At 36.6% G+C, this 27,406-nt stretch overlaps 1 protein-coding gene across 2 annotated transcripts in view; it reads left to right on the forward strand.

The window, feature by feature from the left end:
* LOC134217484 (uncharacterized) overlaps positions 1-26,991 on the forward strand; it is a 32,484-nt gene extending 5,493 nt beyond the window's left edge. For both annotated transcript variants that reach the window (XM_062696251.1, XM_062696250.1), the window contains exon 2: positions 25,255-26,991. In XM_062696251.1, the coding sequence (XP_062552235.1) occupies positions 25,261-26,913 (1,653 nt within the window). In that variant the 5' untranslated portion in view covers positions 25,255-25,260 and the 3' untranslated portion in view covers positions 26,914-26,991. The remainder of the gene's footprint in view (positions 1-25,254) is intronic.
* The last annotated feature ends 415 nt before the right edge of the window (positions 26,992-27,406 follow it).

A 27,406-nucleotide genomic window follows, 5' to 3' on the forward strand; every position in this document is an offset into this window, starting at 1 on the left:
GAACGAACGGGTGCTTATGAAAAAACAATTCAAGTGCAAACTAGATATTTCCGGCCATATACCTTAAGGAACGCGACGATCATGTAATGGTTTGTATTTGTCAGCTATGGGCATCTAGGGTCCATGGTGGCCCATGCCTATAATGCCGTTCTATGCATAGCTAATTGTTTCATGTTCCAAAAAATCTCAAACTCGAGTCATTGTGTCCCACTGAAAAAAATGAGTTATCGTTTGATGATAATGGACACAGCAAAACGTTTATGTTAGTAGTGATCCGTATTATGTTCTGGTTAAGTGTTGCCTACGCTCCCAGAAATATTGGTATTTTTTGGATCCAATCGATTTTGAAATAAGTGGAACAAATTGACGCTAGGTTGATTTTTTTTTAAATTCAGGGTAACATGGGACAGTTATCTGTTGAACGGCAGTATAGGTAGATGAAATTAATTCAAATTATTGCTTTTAAATTTTGAGTATTTTGTTGCCCTGTTGGCCTTCGATATATCAGTAGTATTAAAAAGCTTGGCTGTGGCTACAAAGTTGATTATTATGAAGTTTGCTTCTCTGATCTAAATAGTATTCTCGGCTTTTTTTGCTCTCTCGTGGTAATTATATGATACTTTTAAAGATACATAATTAGTTATCTGGTTTATCATACATTTGAACCGTTTGTTTGAGAAACTGCATATGTAACATTTTTGGCCAAAATGAGATTTTTATATATTCTGAATCCTCGTCCAAAAATACGTATTCTGGCAAAAAACACAAAAAAAAAATTTTTTGTTCAGGAATGTATGGCATTTTCAGAATGGCATTCTCAAAACTTGCGGGAGACTTGATTCCCATATATGGGGAAATTGATCCCTTTATGAGCTGAACATGTTTAGGTTCTTCCAAGTCTAATGAAAGGTTGAATTGGTCTAGCCTCAAATCCTAATAATTCTTCATAGTCTGCCGTAATATCAGTCGTGCGAAAATTAAATATTGTGGGTATTAAACAAGGCAAGTACCGTGCACGCACCATACTTTGCGCAGTTAAGGAAATTCAAAATTTAATCAACTCGTACAACTTACAGAAAGTAGCTATCCGCCTGAAATAGTTTTCATGCTGTAGTATTATTATCATATTATTGTTTGAGAACTAAATTTGGTACAAAAATATAAAATAAATAGTAAATTGAACTTCAAAGCAGACCCCTTATTATATGCCTAACTTTGCGCACAGAACTTGGAAAATTTCTAACACGAAGCAAGCGTCTATCATACAATTTTTCATCAAAATTTTATTTTTTCAACTAATACTACTATTACAAATGATGTTCATTTCATTTGTAGGCATATAGCAGCATATTTGAGAAAATGAGGACGCCCGGCTTTATTTTGTTATGATTTGACATACTTGGTATGTTTTCACGTCTGTTGGTGTATGTACAGCCTTATTTATGTACATTGAACACAGCTAACAAAAGTTCTTTTTGGTGCAAACCCTTCTCCGATGAGGTATATCATAAATGTTGAAAATATCTAAAAAATACGAATTGTGCGCAAAATTAGGTACACTATATTGAAAAATTGTTCCTAACATTGCGCATAATATATTTTAACGAACAGTATAAGTATCAAACCAAATTCTCATTAGATGGCTTCAACAATATTATAATTATTGGATCTATGTGTAATCAGTTGTCACCGAACGTAAAACATTTAAAAAAATACAGTTTTTCGGGTAGACCGTCACTTGTCTTTTGTGCTAAGAACACGCCATTTTGGTCATTTTCACTGTTTTCAGTACACATTTCAACTATTAAAATGAAAAATGTGTCATTTAACTGCGGCAAAATGCATGCACTGTTATAATAACATGTATATTGTGCTGATAAGTTGAAATTATATTTTAAAATTCAATTTAAACGCATTCTATAACAAAAGTAACCGCGAAATGCGCAAAGTTAGGAGCTGCGCAAAGTTAGGTGCGTACACGGTATTTTATTTCTCGAATTGAGTAATAGTGACAGATAGAATATCTGCTAGGGTAGTGAGCTAATTCCCGTCGTAGTAGGTAGTGCTTGGTTTTCAAATCTAATTTATACGCCAGCCCAACTATTTACTCTAACTAAGTTGTATGTAACACGTATTTTAGAGTTCCTAGTTTTCATTGTGTACTATTAGCGCATTGAACAAATCATAGTTTATTGAGAATCGGCAATCAAAAATATCCTTCAAATTTTTCAAATTTGTCTTATGAAAATCTGTTTACGTCCATGAGAATTTTCATTCGTCCAGTCTGAAACTCGATGGATTGCTGTCAAATAAATCTGTTGGTATTGGTGTGCGATTTCTACAAGTACACCAAATTAGCTTTTTATGCGGTATCATACCGTGTTAAATAAAAATAACATAAATTCAATTATGTTATTTTTATTTAACATTGTGAAACATTGAATAGAATATGTGTACGGAGGATGTTCGCGGCTATCCAAGAAATACCTGAAGTAGAGGTCTTCAGATCTACACGCGTAACCAATGATCTACAGGCCTGTTTTGTAAATGAATTATACCCATTGTGGTACACATGATAGAATCTGCGTATGGAAAATCTTTACGGTTATCCAAGAAATCCCTGAAGTAAAGCCCTTCAGGTCTACACGCGTAACCAATGATCTACAGGCCTGTTTTTTTAATGTTATGTACACATTGTAGTACATATAACAGAATCTGCGTATGGAAGACCTTCGCGGTTATCCAAGAAATGCCGGAAGTGAAAGCCTTCAGATCTACACGCGTAACCAATGATCTACAGGCCTATTTTGTTAATGTAATGTACCCATTGTGGTACATATAACAGAATCTGCGTATCGAAGACGTTCGCGGTTATCCAAGAAATCCCTGAAGTGGAGGTCTTCAGATCTACACGCGTATCCAATGATCTACAGGCCTGTTTTGTAAATGTAATATACCCATTGTGGTACATATAACAGAATCTGCGTATGGAAGATCTTCACGGTTATCCAAGAAATCCCTGAAGTAAAGCCCTTCAGGTCTACACGCGTAACCAATGATCTACAGGCCTGTTTTTTTAATGTTATGTACCCATTGTAGTACATATAACAGAATCTGCGTATGGAAGACGTTCGCGGTTATCCAAGAAATGCCGGAAGTGAAAGCCTTCAGATCTACACGCGTAACCAATGATCTACAGGCCTATTTTGTTAATGTAATGTACCCATTGTGGTACATATAACAGAATCTGCGTATCGAAGACGTTCGCGGTTATCCAAGAAATACCGGAAGTGAAGGCCTTCAGGTCTACACGCGTAACCAATGATCTACAGGCCTGTTTTGTTGATGTAATGTACCCATTGTAGTACATATAACAGAATCTGCGTATCGAAGACGTTCGCGGATATCCAAGAAATACCTGAAGTGGAGGTCTTCAGATCTACGCGCGTAACCAATGATCTACAGGCCTGTTTTGTAAATGTAATATACCCATTGTGGTACATATGATAGAATCTGCGTATGGAAGATCTTCACGGTTATCCAAGAAATCCCAGAAGTGAAGGCCTTCAGGTCTACACGCGTAACCAATGATCTACAGGCCTGTTTTGTTAATGTAATGTACCCATTGTAGTACATTTAACCGAATCTGCGTATGAAAGACTTTCGCGGTTATCCAAGAAATACCTGAAGTGGAGGCCTTCAGATCTACACGCGTAACCGAAGATCAACCTTCCGGCTTCAAATATGGTACATGCTCTCTGTAGTACAAAGAACAGAATGCGTTCACTGCATATGTTCTTGGTCATCAAAAATCCCTGAGTAAGGCCTTCCGATCTACACGCGTAACTGAAGATCAACTTTCCGGCTTCAAATATGGTACATGCTCTTTGTAGTACGAATAACAGAATTCCCTCACATCATATGTTCTTGGTCATTAAAAAAATCCCTGGAATAAGGCAATTTGATCTACACGCGTAGCTGAAGATCAATGTTCCGATTTCAACGCGTGTAGATCGGAAGGCCTTACTCCAAGGATTTCTTGGATGACCAAGAACATATGCAGTGAACGCATTCTGTTCTTTGTACTACAGAGAGCATGTACCATATTTGAAACCGGAAAATTGATCTTCAGTTACGCGTGTAGGTCGGAAGGCCTTACTCCAGGGATTTCTTGGATGACCAAGAACATATGCAGTGAACGCATTCTGTTCTTTGTACTACAGAGAGCATGTACCATATTTGAAACCGGAAAATTGATCTTCAGTTACGCGTGTAGATCAAAAGGCCTTACTCCAGGGATTTCTTGGATAACCAAGAACATATGCAGTGAACGCATTCTGTTCTTTGTACTACAGAGAGCATGTACCATATTTGAAACCGGAAAATTGATCTTCAGTTACGCGTGTAGATCGAAAGGCCTTACTCTAGGGATATATTTGATGACCAAGGACATGAGCAGTGAATGCATTCTGTTCTTTGTACTACAGAGAGCATGTACCATATTTGAAACCGGAAAATTGATCTTCAGTTACGCGTGTAGATCGAAAGGCCTTACTCCAGGGATTTCTTGGATGACCAAGAACATATGCAGTGAACGCATTCTGTTCTTTGTACTACAGAGAGCATGTACCATATTTGAAACCGGAAAAGTGATCTTCAGTTACGCGTGTAGATCGAAAGGCCTTACTCTAGGGATTTTTTGGATGACCAAGAACATATGCAGTGAACGCATTCTGTTCTTTGTACTACAGAGAGCATGTACCATATTTGAAACCGGAAAAGTGATCTTCAGTTACACGTGTAGATCGAAAGGCCTTACTCCAGGGATTTCTTGGATGACCAAGAACATATGCAGTGAACGCATTCTGTTCTTTGTACTACAGAGAGCATGTACCATATTTGAAACCGGAAAACTGATCTTCAGTTACGCGTGTAGATCGAAAGGCCTTACTCCAGGGATTTCTTGGATGACCAAGAACATATGCAGTGAACGCATTCTGTTCTTTGTACTACAGAGAGCATGTACCATATTTGAAACCGGAAAATTGATCTTCAGTTACGCGTGTAGATCGGAAGGCCTTACTCCAGGGATTTCTTGGATGACCAAGAACATATGCAGTGAACGCATTCTGTTCTTTGTACTACAGAGAGCATGTACCATATTTGAAACCGGAAAAGTGATCTTCAGTTACACGTGTAGATCGAAAGGCCTTACTCCAGGGATTTCTTGGATGACCAAGAACATATGCAGTGAACGCATTCTGTTCTTTGTACTACAGAGAGCATGTACCATATTTGAAATCGGAAAAGTGATCTTCAGTTACGCGTGTAGATCGAAAGGCCTTACTCCAGGGATTTCTTGGATGACCAAGAACAAATGCTGTGAACGCATTCTGTTCTTTGTACTACAGAGAGCATGTACCATATTTGAAACCGGAAAAGTGATCTCCAGTTACACGGGTAGATCGAAAGGCCTTACTCCAGGGATTTCTTGGATGACCAATAACTAACCAATAACCAATAAAGGCCTTACTCCAGGGATTTCTTGGATGACCAAGAACATATGCAGTGAACGCATTCTGTTCTTTGTACTACAGAGAGCATGTACCATATTTGAAACCGAAAAATTGATCATCTGCGTTTTCTTTCTCTGTACCACGAGGAGCATGTACCATACTTAAGACAGGACTGCAAGTCTTTGTTCCTAAGCTCAAGCCATTTCTTGGATAACTGGACGACTTATCTGTGACTTTATGCAGGATAACTATCATTTTGGTCAACATTGAAAGTCAAACTTAAAAGTTTATTTTCGGTTCCAGTTAACAAAAATTTCCTATTGCAATCCCATTTCGACCGCATAAAAATGGTTTCGATTGTGCTGCCATTCAGTTAAATGCCTCAGTCTGTCAAACAACTAACACACATGCTTAACATGTAGGTGGGTAGTGCTGCCAACAGATTTCTGTTATGAAATTATTTCTCCTGTTTCAAACTTTTGGAATAGTGGAAAATTTTAGTGTGAATGACGAGTGTGTATGAAAATTTTTATTTGGAAGACTTTTCTTTTATTACACTAGCGGAAAATAATTGAAAAACCCACTTTTATTGACTGCATGATGTATTATCAGATGTGTAACATAAGATTATTTCAGTTCAAACCGCCAGTTTGGCAACGCGTTTTTCGACTATAAACAAGGCGACGAAGAAAATAAATTTCAAACGCTCTAAAGTTTGAAAAAACAGATCATTTGAACGCCTTCCGGCAGTTATTTTGCAATTATTATTCACTTGAGCAATAAACATTGCTTTTATTTAGTGCGCAGTGAGAAATTTATGTGAAAAAGTGCGGTGAAAATCAGTGAATTTCGTTGATTTTGGTGACGGTGTTGCGCGTCTTCTACAGCAGTGAACGAACTGGATTTTCCTTCGTCGCACGGATAACGTAGGAAAATGTGCAAAAAGTCACAGTCGCAAAGTTAAATTTAACTGTATTTCAAGTAAGTAACACCGGAATGTAATTTAAATGAATGCAGATCGTAGTGTACACTTTTTTCTATCTTGCCAGATGATTAGTTCATTATTTTAGTTTACGATTCGCGAGTATTTAGTGATTTAGAATTTGATATGACGAATGCTAGCGCCATGGACGAATTAGCGCATAACCCTATGGCAACAAAATTGACATGGTGATGATGATTTATCTGCAAACCATTCACTCCACAAAAAGACAACCCAACAAACGTGGGGCGACTTGGCGAGCGTGGGGCGTTTCCGAGGATGGAGAGATGCGGCCTCGAACCGTGCATTGTGGCGTCAAATTGTTGATTCAGTGTTATCTGTTTAGATGTTAACTAAATAAATGAATGAATGAAGCTAGTTTTTTAGCTGAAGAAGTCTGTTTTTATTTAAATAAGCGCTCTAAGAGCTTCCAATGTTTGCTGGGAATGGTCATATCACGACAACCATGATGTTCCCAAGAGGATCTCTCTTTATGATTGATACAGTTATGACACCAAAAATGGTTGATCGATACATAAATACATCTTTGTAATTTTAGAATCTAATTACAGGTATGTTCCGTTTTTATCAACACGGTCCGTGAGTTTCAGTTGATAAAATCGGAACAGTGACAAAATCGGAATAATTTTCTTAGACGATTTTATTAAGCTAAAATTTTAGTAAACATGATTTATTGCTGGTAAAATGTAAGGTTTTCAGGTTCTAACATTTTTAAATGCTAAAGGACTGTCCATAAACCACGTGAACATGCTAGTGGGTGGCAAGGGTTAGTGAAAAGACATAGGAAATATATATTTATCATCAATGCTGACTGGTTGAGGTTCCTGACAAGTAACATCAAGGGAACGTCCAGAAATGATGTTACGAAAAATTAACCATTGTCAATCCCTCCTCCATTCATTGTCCAACTTTTTGTATGAAATTTCCAAATAAAATGATATGAGTAGTCACACTTTTAGAAACCCTCCTCTTCCCACTAAAAGCTTGACGTAATTTATGGACGTTCCTTAAGATAAGGTGGTAACATAACAATAAATTTGAAAATATTTTACCCTTTCGGGACGGATGGGTCATATATGCCCAGCGTTTAAGATTGGCTGTGAAAAACTACCGAAGAGAGCTAGGTCCCCAATTTCTTCAGCAAAAATGTTCATCAGGATGTCGGTTATGCAGGAAAATATTGGAGGTCAAGTTTGACTATACCCTGAAGACCTAAATACCCAAAACCTTGGGAAGATTTTGCTTCTGACAGCTTGCAGATGAATCTGATATATTTGGACCCTATACCACATAGTTTAATAAATCTGAACACTCAATCAAGTTTAGTCATCTTGATCGTTGAGACAGTGATCAGTTTTCTGGAATACGAGATGCTCAAGGTTCTCCAAAACGTTTTCGAACTCAGCCCACGGTATGTACCAAATCAATCAAGGCTTATGCAAAGTCATCATCATCGTCATATACCCAATCCAGTCCAATAGAGACATGCGCATCATTTAAATCCAGTTTTCTCAATGATGGTCAAGGTATTCCAAAACGTTCCCAAGTTCAACCCAAAGTATCTACCGGACAACCAAGGTTTCATGCAATGTCCTCAACATTGATATGTACCCAACATGGTTCAATAGGCATGTGCGCACCAGGCAAACTCAATTCTCTTGAATTTGAGATGTTCAAGTTACTCCAAAACATTCTCGAGTTCAGCTCAAGGTATCTACCAGGTCAATCAATCAAAGTTTATGCAATGTCTTTGGTGTAAACTTAATATATCCAATAGGAATAATGTAAACATATTTCTCTAGAATACGAGGTGTTCACGGTTAGATCTGGTCCGGTCTAGAATATTTTCGTTTGGGAAACATTCTAGATTCCCTGGGCATAGCGTCCCCTTTGTACTTGACTCACAAGATACATACTCATGCAATGGCGGGCACAGAAAAGCTTTCAATTAATAACTGATGAAATGCTAATAGAATACTAAGTTGAAAAGCCGACCAAGTTCCAGTTGAAATGTAGAGCCATAGCAAAAGAAGAAGAAGAAGTTGTCCAAGGTCCTCCAAAATGATCTTGAGTTAAGATCAAGATATCTATTAGATGCACAATAACTAAGGAGGTGTATGTGTCAAGCAATTTAGCTGCGGACTGTTTTGCTCAGGCGTATAACGGACATGGATGATTACATAAAACAATACGACTTTCAGAAAATTTTAACTAACCGTAAAGGCCTGCAATGGCTAGAACAAGTGATGATTGAAGTCATATAAGCTAAATGGTTTCATATTCATATTTAAGGGGCCATCCAGAAACCACGTGGTCATATTTTTTAAGATTTTCAACCCCCCCTCCCCCCATGTGGTCTATCGTGGTCATTTGGCAGAAACCCCCCCCCCTTTGACCACGTGGTTTTTTTCAAGTACAAAAAATTTAAAAAAAAACTCAATTAACTAAAACATATGGTTAATCCGATCAATTTTTAAGATAGACTATTTCAACTGATTCAAAATCAAACTAAACCCAGCATGGAAATTATAAATTTTCATGAATTCGAACATTTTGATGATGATATCATGTTGTAATGTGTATCAGGTATTAGGATATCTATACTATAACTCGCAATGTAATTTGTAATGGTTTAGAAATTTTCCAAAATATCCCCATATATATTTTTTTAATTTGTTTTTGGTGATTTTTTTAAAATAGGTAATTATGAAGTTCATCACTGAATATCCCTATAGTATAAAAAGTATAAAAAGAACTGAAAAGTCGTACTTTTTTCGGGTGTCATAGGCCAAACTTCTCTGAAGTACATATCCTCGAAAGTATCAAAAATCATGTCAAGAAACAAAATGTCCTAAGACATGGTATTACGGAGTTTTAGAACGACCTGATCAACCAAGTCCTGAACGATGTATCCGTGCATCGCTAAGCATCCAAGCAGGTCCATTGAGCCGATGCGATTTCATTTATTACTCAGCCTAAAAAAATTTAAAAAAATTCCATGACAATTAGGAAATTTCCAATAAAGAAATCATGGTATGAGAAATAAAAAAATATTAAATTTTCTACAAATAATGCAAAATTACAATAAACAATGAAGAATTTTTCACAAAACAAAAATAAATTAACACTTTTAAAACCAAAAATTATAAAAGAAGAATTTTCCATAAAGAAATCAAAATGTTCCACGGAAAATACAAACATTCCATAAATAAATCAATATTAGAAATAAATAATTACAAAATTTTCCACAAAATAAATATTTTTTTATTAAATTTTTTATTAAATTATTAAATTTTAAATAAAATAATTAAATAATTAAAACCTTTCCACGAAGAAATCAATAAATAGCATTGAAAACTAAAGGAAATTTTTAATTAAAGAATATAAAAAAGCAATAAAATTGAGCATTTTTCCATAGATTACCCTTCTTTAAAAGCGTTTGAAGTTCATGGAGAATTTTTATAAATTTAATTGCTTTGTAGTATTTTTTTAATTTTCTTAATTTTCATTGCTCTTCATTGATGTGAAAGAAACCCAGCATTGCTCAAGTGTTGCAATTGTCACAATGAACTATTTGCAGCACCGCACTCTAGATCAATTTCCGTGCGTTTGTTTTGTTTTCCTCAACAGCTGACCCAAAATTGTATTTAAATTACTTTTTTACATTTCCCCGTTAAATTCACCAACGTTTTGTATAAACAAACCTTGCGGATCCCAAAACGAATCGATTACTGGAAAATCTTACAAATCGGTCAAACCGTTCGCGAGTTAAATCGTAAGGAAGGAAATCTAATTTTTATTATATAGAGATTTTGTGGAAAAAATATTTTTTGTTGAAAAATATTTATTTTGTAAAAAATATTCTAATTGTTTATTGCTAATATTGATTTATTTATGGAAATTTTGTATTTTCTCCGTAGAACATATTGATTTCTTTATGGAAAATTCTTATTTCATAATTGCAATTTTTGCTTGCTAGTTTATTATTGTTTTGTGGAAATTTTTCAACTATTTATGGAATTTTATATTTATTTAATACTCATACCCTGATTTCATATTGGCAATTTCCTATTTTGTTATGGAAAATTTCTATTTTTTTTCTTTATTAAAGAGATTTTCAGTCCAGAGCTGGCTCATCTCTCAAAATTTATAATTCTTCATTGAAATTTTATTTTGGTATCGACTACTACAGACACTTTAGGTTATACAAAACGTCCAGGAAGTCGTAATGTTTGAACTACTTAATCATTCAAGTCCGTGAACCCAGTGCTTATAAGGGCCTACAAAAAAGTTTGCGAACAAACCTCATTGTCATTGTGCAACTTGATGTTGACTCAAGATAATTTTGGGTACCTTGTCTCTTGGATCTCATGTAAATAGAAACTAGGATCATATGCTTATTGCATCGGATTGGGTATATACAGATTATGAAGATATTGAAAATGTCTTGATTGATCTGGTAGATATCGTGGGCTGAACTTGAGAACGTTTTGGAGTACCTTGAGCATCTCGTATGCCTGAATATTCATCACTGCCTTAACGTTCAGGATGACCCATATTATCTCAGGGCTCAGAATGATTCAAACATTTCAACTTCATTTGCATGCTCTTAGAATCGAAATCTTCCCAAGGTTTCAGATATCTGAGTTTTCAGGGTCAGTCAAATTTGAGCTCCTATATTTTTTCTGTAAAGCAAATATCTAGATGAATAATTTTGCTGAAGAAAATGGTGGCCTAGCTCTCTTTTGGGATTTTATAGACAATCAAAAACGCTGAGCATATATGACCCATCCGTCCTGGAAGGGTTGAGATTTGTTTTGGAATTCAATTTCAATCGTTATTATAACACTATTTTTTAACCTACATTGTTTTAGGAATTAGAGTGTTTTTTTTCTAGAACATTGCCACTTTTTTCATATCGCAGGAATCTCCTTAGTTCTAAGACCCTTTTATGAATTTAAAAAGCATTTTATTAAGAATTTCATGTTGATTTTTCAAATGCAAGCTTCTCTATGTCATAACCTTTTTCATACGCACTACTAGAATTTCGTGCATTTAGAAAATTTAGGTGCATAATTAAATATTTCGATCAGTTATCCCAATTGTTCAATATCATAAAAACTAGGCTTCTTAAGCCTAAATTATTGCCTACATTTATTGCTAGGATTAATTTTAAATTCCAATATCTTCTGAATTTTCAATAATAATTATTCTGAAGTTGCAAGGGAAACCCTTCGGAATATTGACGAGAAACTCTTCGAGTCTCCACGGAAAATCTTTAGAATTTCAACGAAATTTTTCCGAAATTCTGTGGAAGAGTTCCGAAAAATGTCGATAGAAATTTTGAAGAACTAGAAGAATCCGTAGAAGGATCGTAAATGCATATTTACGATGGAAATTCCAATAAACATCAAATTCCGAAGAATTTCCAGTATAAATTAGAAAAAAATTCCAGCTCACTTGTTTTTAAAGAATCTCTAAACAAAATTTCAAAATCCTGGGCAAGATTTATTTTTTGAAAACCCAAAGATTCTTTTGGAGATAATCCATAGACTCTTCTGTGGAAATTTCAAATAATGCCTCGAAAAAAAAATACTTGGAAAATTAAAAAAAAAAATGTGGCAGAATTCACAAAGAGCATTAAAAACTATACTGGAAATTTTTAAAAATATGGAAATGTTTTTAAAAATATGGAAATTTGAAAAAAATATCCAAGAACTAAAATCAACAGAAATATCAAAGTGTTTCATGTGGCATTGGCTGTTTAATATCCCTTGAAATTCAGAAAATTTTCTTGAAAATGTGGAAGTCTTCTTCTTCTTCTTCTTCTTCTATGGCTCCACATTCCAATTGGAAGTTGGTCTACTTTATAACTTAGTATATTCTATTAGCATTTCCTCAGTTATAAATTGAATGCTTTAATATGCCAGACAGAATTCACATGGAATTTTTATCGGAGTTTTAATGAAAATTTTTGGAAGATGTTTTGTTTTTTTTTATTAACAATTTGTAGCAAAATTGTTCATTCTGAATGCCAGAACTTTATCAGGATTGTATGAAGTAATGTCAAAGTTTTTACAGGAAATTTCTTTACTGGATTTTTCCTGAATATCCACCAGAAATTCTTTTGAAGTTTTTTTTTTTAATTTTTTTCTTGGATTATTGTAAAAACAAGAACATTTTTCAAAATTGTAGCTGCAGTCCGCTGATGCAAAAGTGTCGGCGGCGTGATGCCAAAACCATCTGCGGCGATTTTTTTTGTGGGAATTGAGACTGAATTGCAACCTATTTTTTCGTTTATTTTTCATGGAAATAGGATCTACGGCTAAGATGGTCAAATAACGCAGATATGCATCGGCGTTGCGACCGACGCTGCGCTACTGGTTTTTTTTCGATGCACACCTACGTCCTTTAACGCTGAGTTGAAAAGGTGCTACGTGGCATCGGCCCTAAGATGCGCTTTGCGTTTATTGATTAAATCATTAAATTTTAATGATTTGTATTTAAGTGATATCATACCAGCTCGATGGAACTGCTGGAATGTTTGTGATGTTATGCACGGATAAATCATTTAGAACTTGGTTGAACGGGTAGATCACATGTTCGGAACTCCAGGACATTTTAGAGAACAGAAAGACCTGTAGTAGCTTGTAAAAGTAATAAGTACCATTCTATCGGCTCGACGGACCTGCTAGGATGTTTAGCGATACTCAGGTACATATTTCAGGACTTGGTTGAGCAACTGAACTGATGTTCTGAACTCAAGGACGTTTTGAACAACCGAAATGGCCTGTAGTAGCTTGTAAAAATTATGAGTGAAATACTATCGGCTAAATTGATCTGCTGGGATGTTCAACGATGCATGGATACATAGTCCAGGGCTTGGTTGATCGGGTAGATCACATGTTCTGAACTGATTTGAACTCAAGGATGTTTTGGAGAAATTTAAAGCCCTATAGCTGCGTGTAAAAGTAATGAGTGAAATCTTATCGGCTCAATGTACCTGCTAAGATGTTCAACGATGCACGGATACGTCGTTCAAGGCTTGGTTGATCGGTTATATCACATGTTCTGAACTCCAGGACGTTTTGGAGACCCTGAAATAGTTTACGTTTATTCAAAACTCGATCAATTTATGTCTGATGATCACATATATATTTTTGGACATAAATCCCAGCTTAGGAGATTTTGTTTGTAGATATATTTCCTAATGCATTCGAGGATATGTACTCCAGAACAGTTTGGGCGGCCTAGAACATCCGAAAAAGTTTCTCAACGATTTTTCGGTTATATCATAACGCCAGATAACAATGTAATCCTTCGTCCTGAAGTGATAAATGGCACACGCTATGTTTAAAGGCAACTATTATGCAAAGCAGGGTTACTGGAAATCGCATCAAGAAACTCGCAATCTCTCATATTTGGCGAAAGAAATCGAAGCAGAACGATAAACGATGCATCCCGAATAAACCGAACAATATCTATCTTCCCAAAGCGGCCGAGTTACTCCTATATGAAAATGTTTTGTTTTATTCGTACTGCTTTAGCTTCGGTTCCGATTCATCGCAATGTGGTGAGTGACTCCGGTGTGTGAATATGTTTCGTACTCTTCGTACTGTTTTTGCATCGGCCTCGATTCATCTCCATCAGAATTTGGAGATTTGCGATCAGATGCGATGACGATTGGCGATGAGTGGTGATAGAAAAATTGAATCATCACGATGGGCCGGCAAACGGACAGCGAGCTATGCCGACCGAGATATAACCTAGGCATGAAGTGAGGTTCAATGGGTTCGACAATGCTGCTGTTTATGTGGTTGCATCAACGCACCGCGAGAAAGGTATAGATTGATTTTCATTGGCTTTCATCGCTGATTTTCACCGAAAAGCCAATAAAAATCAATCAACAATATGCATACTAAAATAAGAAACCATTCAGAAAGACCAAAAATTCTATTGGCCTACGCTGCCCATGATCGCATATTTGTAACACAGGCATTTTTGTTCACTTCGGGAAAAGCCTGCGAATCATTCAGAACGCTTAATTTACTGCATTTTATCCCACAGCAGTAAAATAAGCTTTACTATGTTGCTTATCTGTGGTAAGTTGGAAATGATTGAGTTTGTGGGGAGGATTGACAAACGATTTACAAAATCAATCAAAATGCAAATGTTACAAATATGCGCTCATGGGCAGTACGTTTTTATGAAATTTTAGAATGAGTTTGTTTTGCGGATATATTAAATACCGACAAGCATGGCTTGGCATTTTACGCATTTCTTATTACGAACGAGAACATAGTTCCGTCTAAGACGAATTAAGTACTCTCCATTTAATTCCACCAATTTAATTAATTGGTTAATTGGTGGAATTAAATGGAGAGTACTTAATTCGTCTTAGACGGTTGAATACATTCCACTAAAAGAGCTTTATATATTTTTCTGAAGAACATAGTGTCCATCAGCATACCACATGACTTCATGGTCGTGCGGTTAGCGACGTCAATCGTCTACATGCATGTGCTATGGAGTGTGGGTTCGAATTCCCACCCCTGTAAGGTGGAAGCTTTTCATGATCGAAAAATTCTCCACTGCTCCACGGGGTGTTATGTGTCTTGTCCGTTGTCTCTCATGCTAGGTGTTAAATGTTCAGTCTGTACGACCTCTGGTCGAAAACGGTGTTCCTGTCTTTTTTAATATTGGTTTTGCATGAAGAAATAGTTACACATTGTGAATTGGGAAAAAATACTCAATATTTCAATACGATTCCAGTCGATTTTCGATATGTTGGCTCCAAACGGAAGCGTTTAAGTTTTTAAAATAGGGCCCGGAGTGATTTATTTGAAGGCTACTCTTTTGTCCTAAACCCAAAAAGGGGGCAGTATGCAGTTAGTTGGTTTGTAGGATATGAAACATACAACATTTCACGATATGTGTTCTGGTGATTCCAATCATGATACACACAATCATTTTTTAGCAATTACATCTACGGAGCGGTCATCGGAAATCCTCTGGATGAGGCCAAAACTTAAAGTTTTTCCTGGAGTTTTGCTATTTTTCCAGATATGTATACTGGTGTTACCCATGTCTTCAGTCAATACTGATAGTCTTCTCAATGACAATGATCATGACCATCACCCGTAGACCTCTTATCTTGCAATCTGTGAAAAAGTTATTCGGGTAAGAACCATTATAATGAAAGTAAGTGTAGTCTGAAATTCAATAATTTGGTGACCCTATTGAAACACTGGTGAAGCTAAGCGCGTGCACGTGACCTATCAAATTGAATGTTTATTTTATATTTTAATATATACGCCTAAACTGCCCTTCTACGCCAAATTGTCTCATGTCACCTTTAAAGAAAAAAAACCAAGCTCCCGTCAATTTATCCCACTGAAAAAATGAAGTAGTCGTTTGATGATAATGGAGACTGAAAGCCGTCAAAATAAGTAGTAATTCGTTTCATAGTCTGGAGAAGCGTAGCCTACGTTCATTTAAGATTCAGTAAGTGTCCGTCTTCTACTAAAGTTGTTCGTGAGATCAAAATTGAGATGGAAGTTCAGTTTAAAGCCCAAACGCTTATCAGTAATACACAGCCAGAAATGCAATTTAATTTTACGTTTATTTTGTTGCTCATAGGGGCCGTACACATATTACGTAAGCACTTATGGGGGGAGGAAGGGTCGGTCAATATCTTACGCTCCATATAAATAAAAATTCATTTGTATGAAAAAAATCTTACATGGGGGGAGGGGGTCGAAAAACCCAGAAAAATTGCTTACGTAATAAGTGTACGACGACGCAAGTAGAAACGAACGTGCAATAATTTAAAATCTATTTGAAATTAAAATTAAAACAAATTTGAATTAAAATGCAAGCTATGGTTGAAAATTACATCAAATCAGTTTATCATTACACCCAAGCGGTGATTGTTAGCTTTTCTAACAGTTCCGTATATAAACCTTCCAAAACCTATATAAGAAGTGGGCATATGCGAAATTGTTATAAAATATTGTATGAGACCTTACAATTTGCAAACTTTTCTTACAATATTTATTTGTAAGCTTACATTTTTATACAAGAATCTTACAATTTCGCATATGCTCAGGTTTAGCCCATTTTTTTTTTCAGATGTTTCCAAAACAAAAACTGCTATTATTTTGAACAATTTGACCTAGTGTGTATTTTTTTAACGAGTGGTTAGCAAAATTTGACACTAAACATATATGTAAACTGCAACATATTTGTAGTTCACTATCAAAATTTATGCAAAATTGATCGTTGGGGAACAAAGTTGCAGCTTGTCAAAGTAGGGCAATGTGTATGCAAAACGGCCTCCGCTGCTATTATTCTGAACACAGGTGTATCATAGTGCCGCCCAGTGATTGAATTCAAGACTAACCTAGCTTCCATCACGTATTCACGGTTTTGATCACACCAAATTTCTAAATCGTATAAGTCTAGAGATATCAATCCCATTAAGTCGTCGCACATACGCCAGCGCTGTCAAGTACAAAATATAGGCGCACGTGCTCGCGCTTCAAAAGATCTGAAAGGATAACGCAGTGCCTCTAGGTTAATATCCATAAAGAGAATCCCAAATACTTCCAATCATACCCTATCGGCCTATCATCATCACTCGCGATTCGTTTTGTCGATGCATCACTCGTGATGCAATCAACAAGGAATACGATGAACACTTTATACGCAAAACATGAATCCGTGCCGATGCGAATAACTGGTGAGTGCCATTTGTTTCAAATAGCAGAAACTGGTAACTTAGAGATTGACAGAAGCACGGATGAAAAGGGAAACTCAAAATTTATGGATTGGTTCATCGAGTATCGTGCTCACACGTGTGACGTAGACATACGAACGAAAGCTATGGCATTCATTACTGAGCGGCATCTCAAGCGAAAGATGATGCAATGTAGGGATCAGTAACCCGCAAAGTGAATGCACCTCGGATGTTAAGTCGTTAGGTCATAGTTTTTGACCTCTAGTTTAAGGATCCGTGTCGATTGAAATATTTCATCGGTGAAAATTTGACTTTTTTTACCATTTAAGGGGATATTTTTAACCTAAAAATCTATTCTGATTTTTTAAATTTTTTTGAAGCAAGTTACATAAAATACAGGTACCACATTTTTTTCCTGACATTTCAAGGAAAATTTTCATATAAAAACAATTTTCATATGATGAAAGTAGCAGAAGTTATACTAAAAATACTGTTGACACCGAACATTTTTTTTTCATTGTTTGATAGCGAATTCTTGTGTAACTGCATATCTCATACGTGTTTATTAAAAAAAACAGCAACCCTGCACCACTTGTTACCATAGAAACAGAATTTAACGCTGGACAGGTCAAGGAATTATATTTCAATTGTGTTCATAATCATTTTCTGGAAGGAGGAGACTATGACACAATTTAGACAAAAACCCTCCTTCAGCGCTACATTAGCTGGTGGGATTGGTCTACCAAATCTTCGGCCCTGTAGCAAAAAAAACCATCCAGACAAATCTGAAGTCTGGACATCAGAGGTCAACGCAGCTCATCACGCTCAACTTGGTTTCACTGGGCATTACTGCCGTTGTCGAAGTCTTTTAGTTAAACGGGGTGTTTTGAAAGGAAAATAATGCAAAGGTTATTACAATGTATTGGAGAGTCTACCACAGGTAGTTGATTGCTGTTTTAGGGTCTGTCTCAATTGGATAATTAAACTGAAATTAAACTTAAAAGTGACATTTCAATAATTACCAAATAACCCTGCTAGCAGAGCAAGATTACTTTTGACAGATATCGAATCATTTTCCATCGATGTCCTATTGGAATTGCTGGGTAGCACCAGCCATTCTTATAACGGGGTGATTTTTTAATTTTCGAACTGTCACTTTTAAGTTTAATTCTCCAAATGAGACAGACCCTTAGTATAACATTGTTGGACTTCTATTCAGACGGCGTTCGAGCTTTTTGTTACAGTTGGATAGCAGCCGGGCTACCAATCACCGAAAAATTTCTTATTTTTAACCTTGAATAGCCGACCTTGAATAGAGCGCATCACAGAGAGGCCTTACAAAGTATACGGAGCAAACAACGGAAGCCATCCACAGAAATTTTTATACTATCTACCAAAACTACAAAATGCCAGATAACCACGAACAGTATGCAAGTAAACTGTTATCCATGGTGGGAGCATATAACAGTGGTCACATAATGCAGGCGTCCATTGAGGTTCAATCAAGTTTGAAATACAGGACAAACATAAATACTACTTTGAACTAGTTCGTAGTTTTAATTTTTTGTTGATTATAAATGTTAAAGAGTGATATTATGTTCTTAAATTTAATAATACTTCTTCTTATTGGCATTACATCAACCACTCTGACATATGCCGCCTCGGAGCTCTTCCATAGTTATTGACTGCGAAATTTCTAGTCCAAGCTACCATTTTCGCATTCGTATATCATGAGGCTACGATGACACTTTATACCCAGGGAAGGTGAGAATATTTCCTAGACAATCGAACCCAGCCACTTTTAGCATGGTCTTGCAGTGTAGCAGTGCATCTCACCGCAGGGCTAAGGAAGGCTACAGATCTATTCATAATATACCGTAAGAACATTTAAGACTTGCAGTAATTTTGATACAACTTCTACTATTTTCATCATATGAAAATGTTGCTTTAAGCATCAAGAAAAAAAGGTAGTGGTTGGATTTTATATAACTTGTTGCAAAAAAATTTAAAAAATCGGTAAAGTTTTTTAGGTTAAAAATATTACCTTAAATAGTAAAAAGTCAAAATTTCACCGATGAAATATTTTAATCGATGCTGATCCTTAAACTAGAGGTCAAAAACTATGATCTAACGACTTAACATCCGAGGTGCATTCACTTTGCATAATAGTTGCCTTTAAACATAGCGTGGCAAACAAACCCGCATATTGTCTCTTTTATTTCGATGGGGAGAAGTCGGTAAAGAGAAACCTTGTCTTGTTAGTTACGGCTTTTTACCGCTAGTGCTTGAAATACTATAAATACAACATTTGGCCAGACACTAACACAAGTTATTTAATTTTAAAAGCTAAATCTCTAAAAAACTGATTGAATTTTCTTGTTGATAAAAACGGAATAATTTTGTTGACGAAATCGGAGCGTGATAAAATCGGAGCGTGACAAAATCGGAACATATCTGTATATCCGAAGCTGTTTTCATGTCAAAAACGATTTGTCTGTAAATATAGTTTCTTCTTCTTCTTCTTATTGGCATTACATCCCCACACTGGGACAGAGCCGCCTCGCAGCTTAGTGTTCAGTCCTTTCTGCAAAACAACCATTTCGACCAAACGGCATTTTCAGCCGAATGACCTATTTGGCTAAACGAATTATAAGACTTAAAAGTGTTTTCTGAGGATGTTGATCAGATTTTACCAGCGAAATTCAATAGATTCTTTCGTTAAGGTCTTGAAAGTATCCAAAATGACAAATTCAGCCAATATCGGCCGAATGTCCGTTTCGGTCGAATGGCGCATTCTGCCAAACATGGCGCGGTGCTGCACACCTCTAAATCGTTCACACCGCGAAAATCGGAGGACTGCGGCGGGCCGGGCACGTAGCCAAAATGTCGGATAGTAATCCGGTGAAAATGGTTCTCGACAACGATCCGACGGGCACAAGAAGGCGAGGTGCGCAGCGAGCAAGAAGGATCGATCAGGTGAGGGACGATTTGCGGACTCTCCGTAGACTGCGTGGTTGGCGACGTTCTGCCATGAACCGATCTGAATGGAAAATACTTTTATGTACTGCACATGCCATATTCTCCTCCTCAAAACACATGTTTTAGGTCCTTCACGCAGAAAAATATATTGTAAACTGAAAAGGATTTCGAATCGATTCAACAAATTTTATTGTTGACTCACGGCTTACCAGTAAATTTTATTGATTTGAAAAAAATTAATCAATTACTTTGACAATAAATTTTGTTGTTTCTAAAAATGATTTATCTCAGCTATACGCCAGAAACAAAAATTATATTTTGTAGAAACAAATTTTTTTTTTGTCGGCACAAAAATTCCAATTGTTGTTTAAAAAATAATGTATTTTTAATTTAATAGGGGGAATGACGGCTTTGGCAGGTTTTGTTCTATTATTGGCAGCGGGGTTTTTTATGACTGACTAGGCTCAAATTTGGCCTAAACATTCTTTGCATATCAAAGAATATTGTGGCCAAATTTCATAAAATTTGGTCGACAAAAACCCCCCTGCCAATAATAGAACAAAACCTTTCCAAAGCCGTCTTTCCCCTACCTTGAATTTTTTTGTACAATTCAGTTGTCATTGTTTTGTTATTAAAACATGAATTGTTCTAGTATATTTTTTATTTTATCCTGAATCAAAGATATGATCTTCATGTCATACTTCTATGAAAGTATTTTTGCCTTCATCCTTCATTCTCAGACAATCTGGTTCCAGAAAAAGAGAGCAACATTTTGTCACACGAATTGGCTATTGAGCTAAAAAAAATACCTTCTTTATCTTCATCCTTTCGACGATTTTTTTGCGCACAAATCTGATAAAAATATTAGAATAAAATTAGGAAATATGAAACAGTAGAAAGTTGAAAGTAAAAAGAAATATCAACTTAACTTAAAAACTTACACACCTATGTTTCACTACTATTTTTTCTTGTTGATATTTATTATAAATAAGATGTACTTAGTAAAAGAATATTTGTCTAATTGTTTCATACATCTGATTCCTTTGTTCGATCATTGAGAATAAACAGGCAGATTCAAAAGGAAAATATCCTTGAGTTTACAATGCAAATTATCGTTTCAACAAAATTCATTATTTGAGTCAACCTCAGTTGGAAACAGAAATAACAAATATAAGCAAACTTTGTTTTTGATTTCAAATTTTGAAGATTCAACAAATTTAATAAATAAATGTAAAGAAATATCTTTATTAGTTTTATGCACAAACAGTTTGTTGATTCTACTCATTGTAATTTTAATTTCTATTAAGCTATATTTTTCTGCGCGTTAGTATCGTTTTACACATAGTAAGAAGTAAGACGAAAGTTGATAACCAGAACTACATACATACTGCAGAGATTTTCGTTCATGGAGACGCATGGTTGTTCGTGGGCGTTTGGAGAAACTGGCGTTACATCGCCCAAGACCAACTATTAAGGAGATCTACAATACGATGGAGGGATGTAATGTATAGTGGTGTCAAATTGAGAATTTATTGTTATGCCTATAGATTTAAGCTGAGTCCCAGGGTTTAAGCTAACAAAAATAAATGGCGGATTACTTTGGCCTTAGATAATTAGTAAAACTGAACGCTAAAGTGAAATAAAGCTTTAGGATCTCGCCAACATTCCTCACCAACATGAACGTACGATTCGTGGTTGCAAACAATTCCATTTGATTTTGCCGTGACAGCTGCTCGCGGTTGTAAACAACCAGAGTAAAAGTGTGAGTAAAATGTGCGTTTACGTTCACGCTCGCATAAAGCCTAATTAGCGTACTTAAATTAAGGACGTTTATTAAGCTAATTCCCCTACCAGAAACAATACTAATGTATTATCGCTGTTCGAAGCAAATGAAAAGCACTTAACAAGCACGGTCGTAAAATGATACATATTGCTTATTTTTAACAGAATAATTAGAAACGTCGAAGAGGATTCATGACATTTGTGTTTTTCTCATTGCTTAATGGCCGTTAAAAAAGAAGGTCGGAAGTAAGTGACACCATTTCTTGTAATGGGGTTTCCGTAACCTAACGGTAACATGGGTAAGCTTCTAGGTTAGAGATACTTGTACTAGCCACACGATATACTAGTACAAATACATAAATAGTGCTTGGTATAGAAACCTTCCATAATAACTGTGTTAGTAATTAATGAAAAACTTATCTTTTAGACAAGTAGTGATTTCATTACAAGAAAAAGATTCTTTGGGAAGAGCTAAGTCAGCCTAGGGCTGCAAGTCTCTATAATAAAGACATGAAACAAAGATTCTTTGATAAGAAAATTATTTTGAGCTTTTAGTGGAATGTCTTCACTTGTCATAAGACGAGTTTATACCATCCATTGATTCCACCACTTAATTGTATCTTGACAGATACGTATTTCGACCTCAACAGTAAGGCCGTCTTCAGTGTCTCGTACTTGACTCGACTGTGTCTCGTACTTGAAGTCGAGTCAAGTACGAGACACTGAAGACGGCCTTACTGTTGAGGTCGAAATACGTATCTGTCTAGATACAATTAAGTGGTGGAATTCAATGGATGGTATAAACTCGTCTTATGACAAGGAAAGATTCTTTGTTTTCTTTCAAAAATGTTTAATCGAAACCATTAAATAGCATGAAATTGTGTGAAATGCTAAGAATCAGGTGATGAGAAGTGGAGAGAAAAGAGCAATCTTCGCGCCGATAGATCGACTGAAGACAGGAAAGAAGGAACCTGCCCACGGAATTCCGCGGCCTTCAGTCGTCGCCTCAAATAAGAAAATTTTTCGAGAACGAGTGGAGCACGCAAACCTGATGCTCTTCTGCTCACATCACACTCTGATGCAGCTGCTGGCTAAGTTTGGCTTTGGCCCTAATAGAGGAAAGCGGAAAAATGCTGATTGAGAGTAAACAAGCAATTTACCACGCGCGTCTGGAAAACACATTCGTGGCAATTGGCAATCTCCGCCAATCTTTTTTGACGAGGCGGATACTGCGCCGCGCCACCGAGTGTTGGATGATTGGAGCAGGGCCAGGTTTCTACACTACACTTCTCCCGGTTGGTCTAGAGAGGTTGGTTGAGTTTGGTATGCCCGATTCATTAAATCGCGTAATTAGGTGAAGTCCATTCGCTGCTGATGACTAAGTTTACGTCCTAGTATTATATTTAAATTCATTCATGCATAATCGGTTTAATTTTATACAAGGGTGCCTGGAGCAACATTTACGTTGTTTGTTTATACAGTTCTTTCCTCAAAGCATTTTTGCGCAATCATTATGTAAATATAAACAGTTTATTGTTTGGAATTATTAAAAAAATACACTAAATCTGAACGTGAATGTTGAATGATGAATTCACCATATGGAATCATTAACTTACTCAATCAATGTGCAAGAAACAGTTGAATGCGCAGTTTCATAGGTTCATACCTATCACAATTGACACAATTGACAGAGGCCCCAAAACGCCAACGCAAAACATCGTTTGGGTATTCTCTCATATTTACCGTATTTTGCATGCCCGTTATAAAACTAGACCAAAAATGATGTAGGTTAGGCAAAAAAGTGTCAAAATAAAAGAAAGTAAAGTTGGAAAAACCGGAATTTTCCACATTTTGATGAAACATTGTTAGCGAGACAAAACGCCATAGGGCACGCAGAAAAAACTACGGTTAGAATAAACATATTCTAGTTAAATCCAAACACAAATTCAGTTTGTTCTGGCATCAAAAATAAATATGTTTGGATCAAACATATTGTTGCATTTGAAGCGAACGAAAACTTTTTATTGAATCAAATGTGCGTTTCAATTTGTTTCAACCAGCTAAATGTTTGAAGCAAACATGGATATTATTGTTTTGGTTCGACCACTCATAATATTTTCGTATCAATTCTACCAATTTTCATATTCTGGTAGCATTTTACTACCAGATTTCACAATTCTGAACGTTCATATTTCATTTACTTACCTTTCTGTACCTGAAGAACATGCTTATCATCAATTTGGAAGCAGGAAAACATATGATCCCACTCTTGCTCCTGCTCATCTGCTGAGTTCCGATCGGATCCGATTCGAACTTAAGTTTTTATTTACCTTTACAAAAGCGAGCGAGCTACCCACTAGTGCATGCATAAAACAAACAGGCTTTTAATTTTGTTTTAAAAATAAATATGTTTTATTTAAACATATTACCATTTTAGAAGCAAATGGATGAAATTTATATCCGTGGGAGACTAACCTGTCCATACCAGAATGCTGATTCGCCGACGCGTGGTGCGTTGTGCCCAAAGCGCTGCCAGCTAGAAGGCGTTTTGTCTCATGACTTTTCCGGCAACGAAATATCACCACTTTTTTAAAATGTAAATATTATCAATAGCTTTTAAATGGCATCAGCTAGCTATATTGTTACACTGTTGCATGAGGTAAAAATACCCATGAAAATCGTTACTGCAAAGAAATTAAAGCAGTATTTGCTTAGCTAGGGCATATTGCCCCTCCTTCCCCTAAGCTGTGCATACGATTTTGAATAACAAAGTCTTGAATCAGTATGACTCAACGATCCACCTTCAAAAATATACGTGAAGAGATATGCGAAGGAGACGCACGGTCGTTTACACAAACGGATATGCTCACGGCTGTAAGGTATGAAAAAGTTTACTTCTCCATCTTTATCAACCCAATGAAGTAAAGAACCAAGACGAAACGATGTGTTAATGTCTTTTAACCGTTTCTCTGTCGGCGCTCAAGTGCTCCCTCACTTTTGGAAAATCAAGTGGTGTATTTTCGTTTTTTCCCAAATTGCTATCCGAATAGAAGCACGCACCAACTTTATGCGCTAATGGGGGAAAGTGATTGATGAGTGAGTTATCGCGAGCTTGAAAAATCTCAGACGTTTATATTTATGGAATGTGTATGCATACCTACCTATATCAGAATATGTAGTTATTCTATCTCGTTCTAAAAGATTTTTTTTCTCTTATGTTTATCTCTTCCCAACAGCCGAAAATGATCCAAGAGCAGCGTGGCGACACATTTTACGATCTGGATCGGATCAATTTAACGATCGAGCGGATGTTGGTTCTGATTCGGCAGCTGTCCGGTGTCAGTCGGTTGGGCGAAAGCGGGCGTTCGATGTCAATGGAACTGCAGTTGCTAAATGCCATTGATGACCGGGGATATCAGCTACAGGAACTGCAGGAAGCCGTGGTTTATCTGTTTGGCCAGTTTCGAAAGATCTACTTGGTGAACAAGGATTTGTATGTACAGCTGAACAAGCGGGGTGGGAGGGTGTTTGAGCTGGAAAAACAGTTTCGCGAACAAGAGGATGGTAGTAAATGTTTGTATTATATGGCTGACGTGATCAAGTATGAGCCAGCGCTGCTGGCAATGCAGCGTGTATTAGACAGAACCATGCGAGAAATACGGATATTCAGAAAGCAAAGGAACAAACACAAGCTGGAACTGTGCGTCAGCCATATTCGAAACGAGAACTATGATAAGGCTTTTGATGAGTTCTTCTCATTTGAGGATAACATTGAAGAGTTGCCACAGATAGTCGAAGAGGTGTTTGAGGGATCTTTCACAAACCTTATAAAATTGCTGCTGTTCTTAAAAGGATACTTCTGGCTACACAAACCAAATTCACAAGAAACGTTTGTTGCTGGATGCGAACATATCGTTCAATATCTGAAGTGTTCGGTTATGTTTTGCCGGGTGGAAACTTTGATGATCTACAGTGCCATCACCGATGTTTCAAATCATTTAGATGAGTTCTTCCAAGATCGATTAGATCTACTATTGGTAGACTTATCTGGAAACAAAGAACTGGCGGTACAAATGATACACAACGACCCCAATGAAGCAGTGGATTTCGCTAAGTTGTTCAACCACATGTCAGATGAACTTCTGATGGAATTAGTTCGCGAGGCATACCGAAGATCCAGTAAGAGTATGAGTGACACATTAAAGTTCATTTCCAATCTGCCCTGCATAAACCAACAAATCATAAGTTACCAGGAAGTGCACAACGAAATGCGTCGATTAGGGCGATCAAAATCATCCAGTATTTTCGTTCTCGCGCATTACATCAAACGAACCATGCAAAATCCAAAGTTTCTTCAAGCCACCAGATCGTCTGAATTGGAAGATCTCAAAGCTATTCTACCCCCAAATATTACCAGCATCGTTTGGAAACATGTCAGCATTTCCCGTTACGAGTCGCGCATTCTGATGAAATGCGGAGCAGTGGGAAAGGAGCTTGGGTTTTCGCGATATACAGCCGATAAGAACCGCTTCGAATGTGAACCAGTGGATAATGGAGAAGCTTTTCGTATTCGTGCCATTGCAGTCCATGGCTATTTAATTGAGCATAATGGTCGGCCAGTGGTTGTGTCGACGAAGTATGATCCTGCTAGCACTTCGTGCCATTGGAGGCTGATTCCTCATGATGATTGCAATTATTTCCGAATAGAGAACGTTGCGAGTGGGAGATTTTTGTATTCCAAGTTTTCTGAGAGTGTTGAATATGATTTTTACAATTCTCCCGAAATATTGAGATTGTCTGATGATGAGTCGGAATTGAATGAGAGCAACTCATTTTGGAAAGTGGAAGAATTTATCCGTGGAAGCAAAGGTGATACAGATTGCGTGATTCTTTAGTAATGTTATGCATTAAGTACAGAAATGTGATATATAAATAAACTACTCCATGAATGAAATTATCATTGTGTTTCTGGATGACCTTCATTTAACGACTTTGCGACAAACGCGAACTTTATAGTCTACTAGCTGTATGTACCCGGTCTTGCTCGGAATAGCCACTTCGATTCGCAGTTTTTTCACAATCGGAAAATGAATAAACGAATTGGTCAACAGATTAATTGTGTTTTCTTAAAAAAAATCATATGAAAACATTGACTGATTTTGAAGAAGGGATCAAACCTATAATCGCCTTATTCCGGGCAATCGTCTATTCCTAAAGAAGGAAAAACATCCACCGATGCCTTATTCCGGGCAATCGTCTATTTTTAAAGAAGGAATCACATTCACCATCCAGAAGGAAACACATTATTCATTGCTTTTCACTGGGCAAACCATGATTTCGATGAAGGGTTGAGTTGATCGATGACTACACAATACCTCTCCCCTCGGC

The sequence above is a fragment of the Armigeres subalbatus genome, chromosome 2 (genome assembly GCF_024139115.2).
Source record: "Armigeres subalbatus isolate Guangzhou_Male chromosome 2, GZ_Asu_2, whole genome shotgun sequence".
In the NCBI taxonomy this organism is placed as follows: domain Eukaryota; kingdom Metazoa; phylum Arthropoda; class Insecta; order Diptera; family Culicidae; genus Armigeres; species Armigeres subalbatus.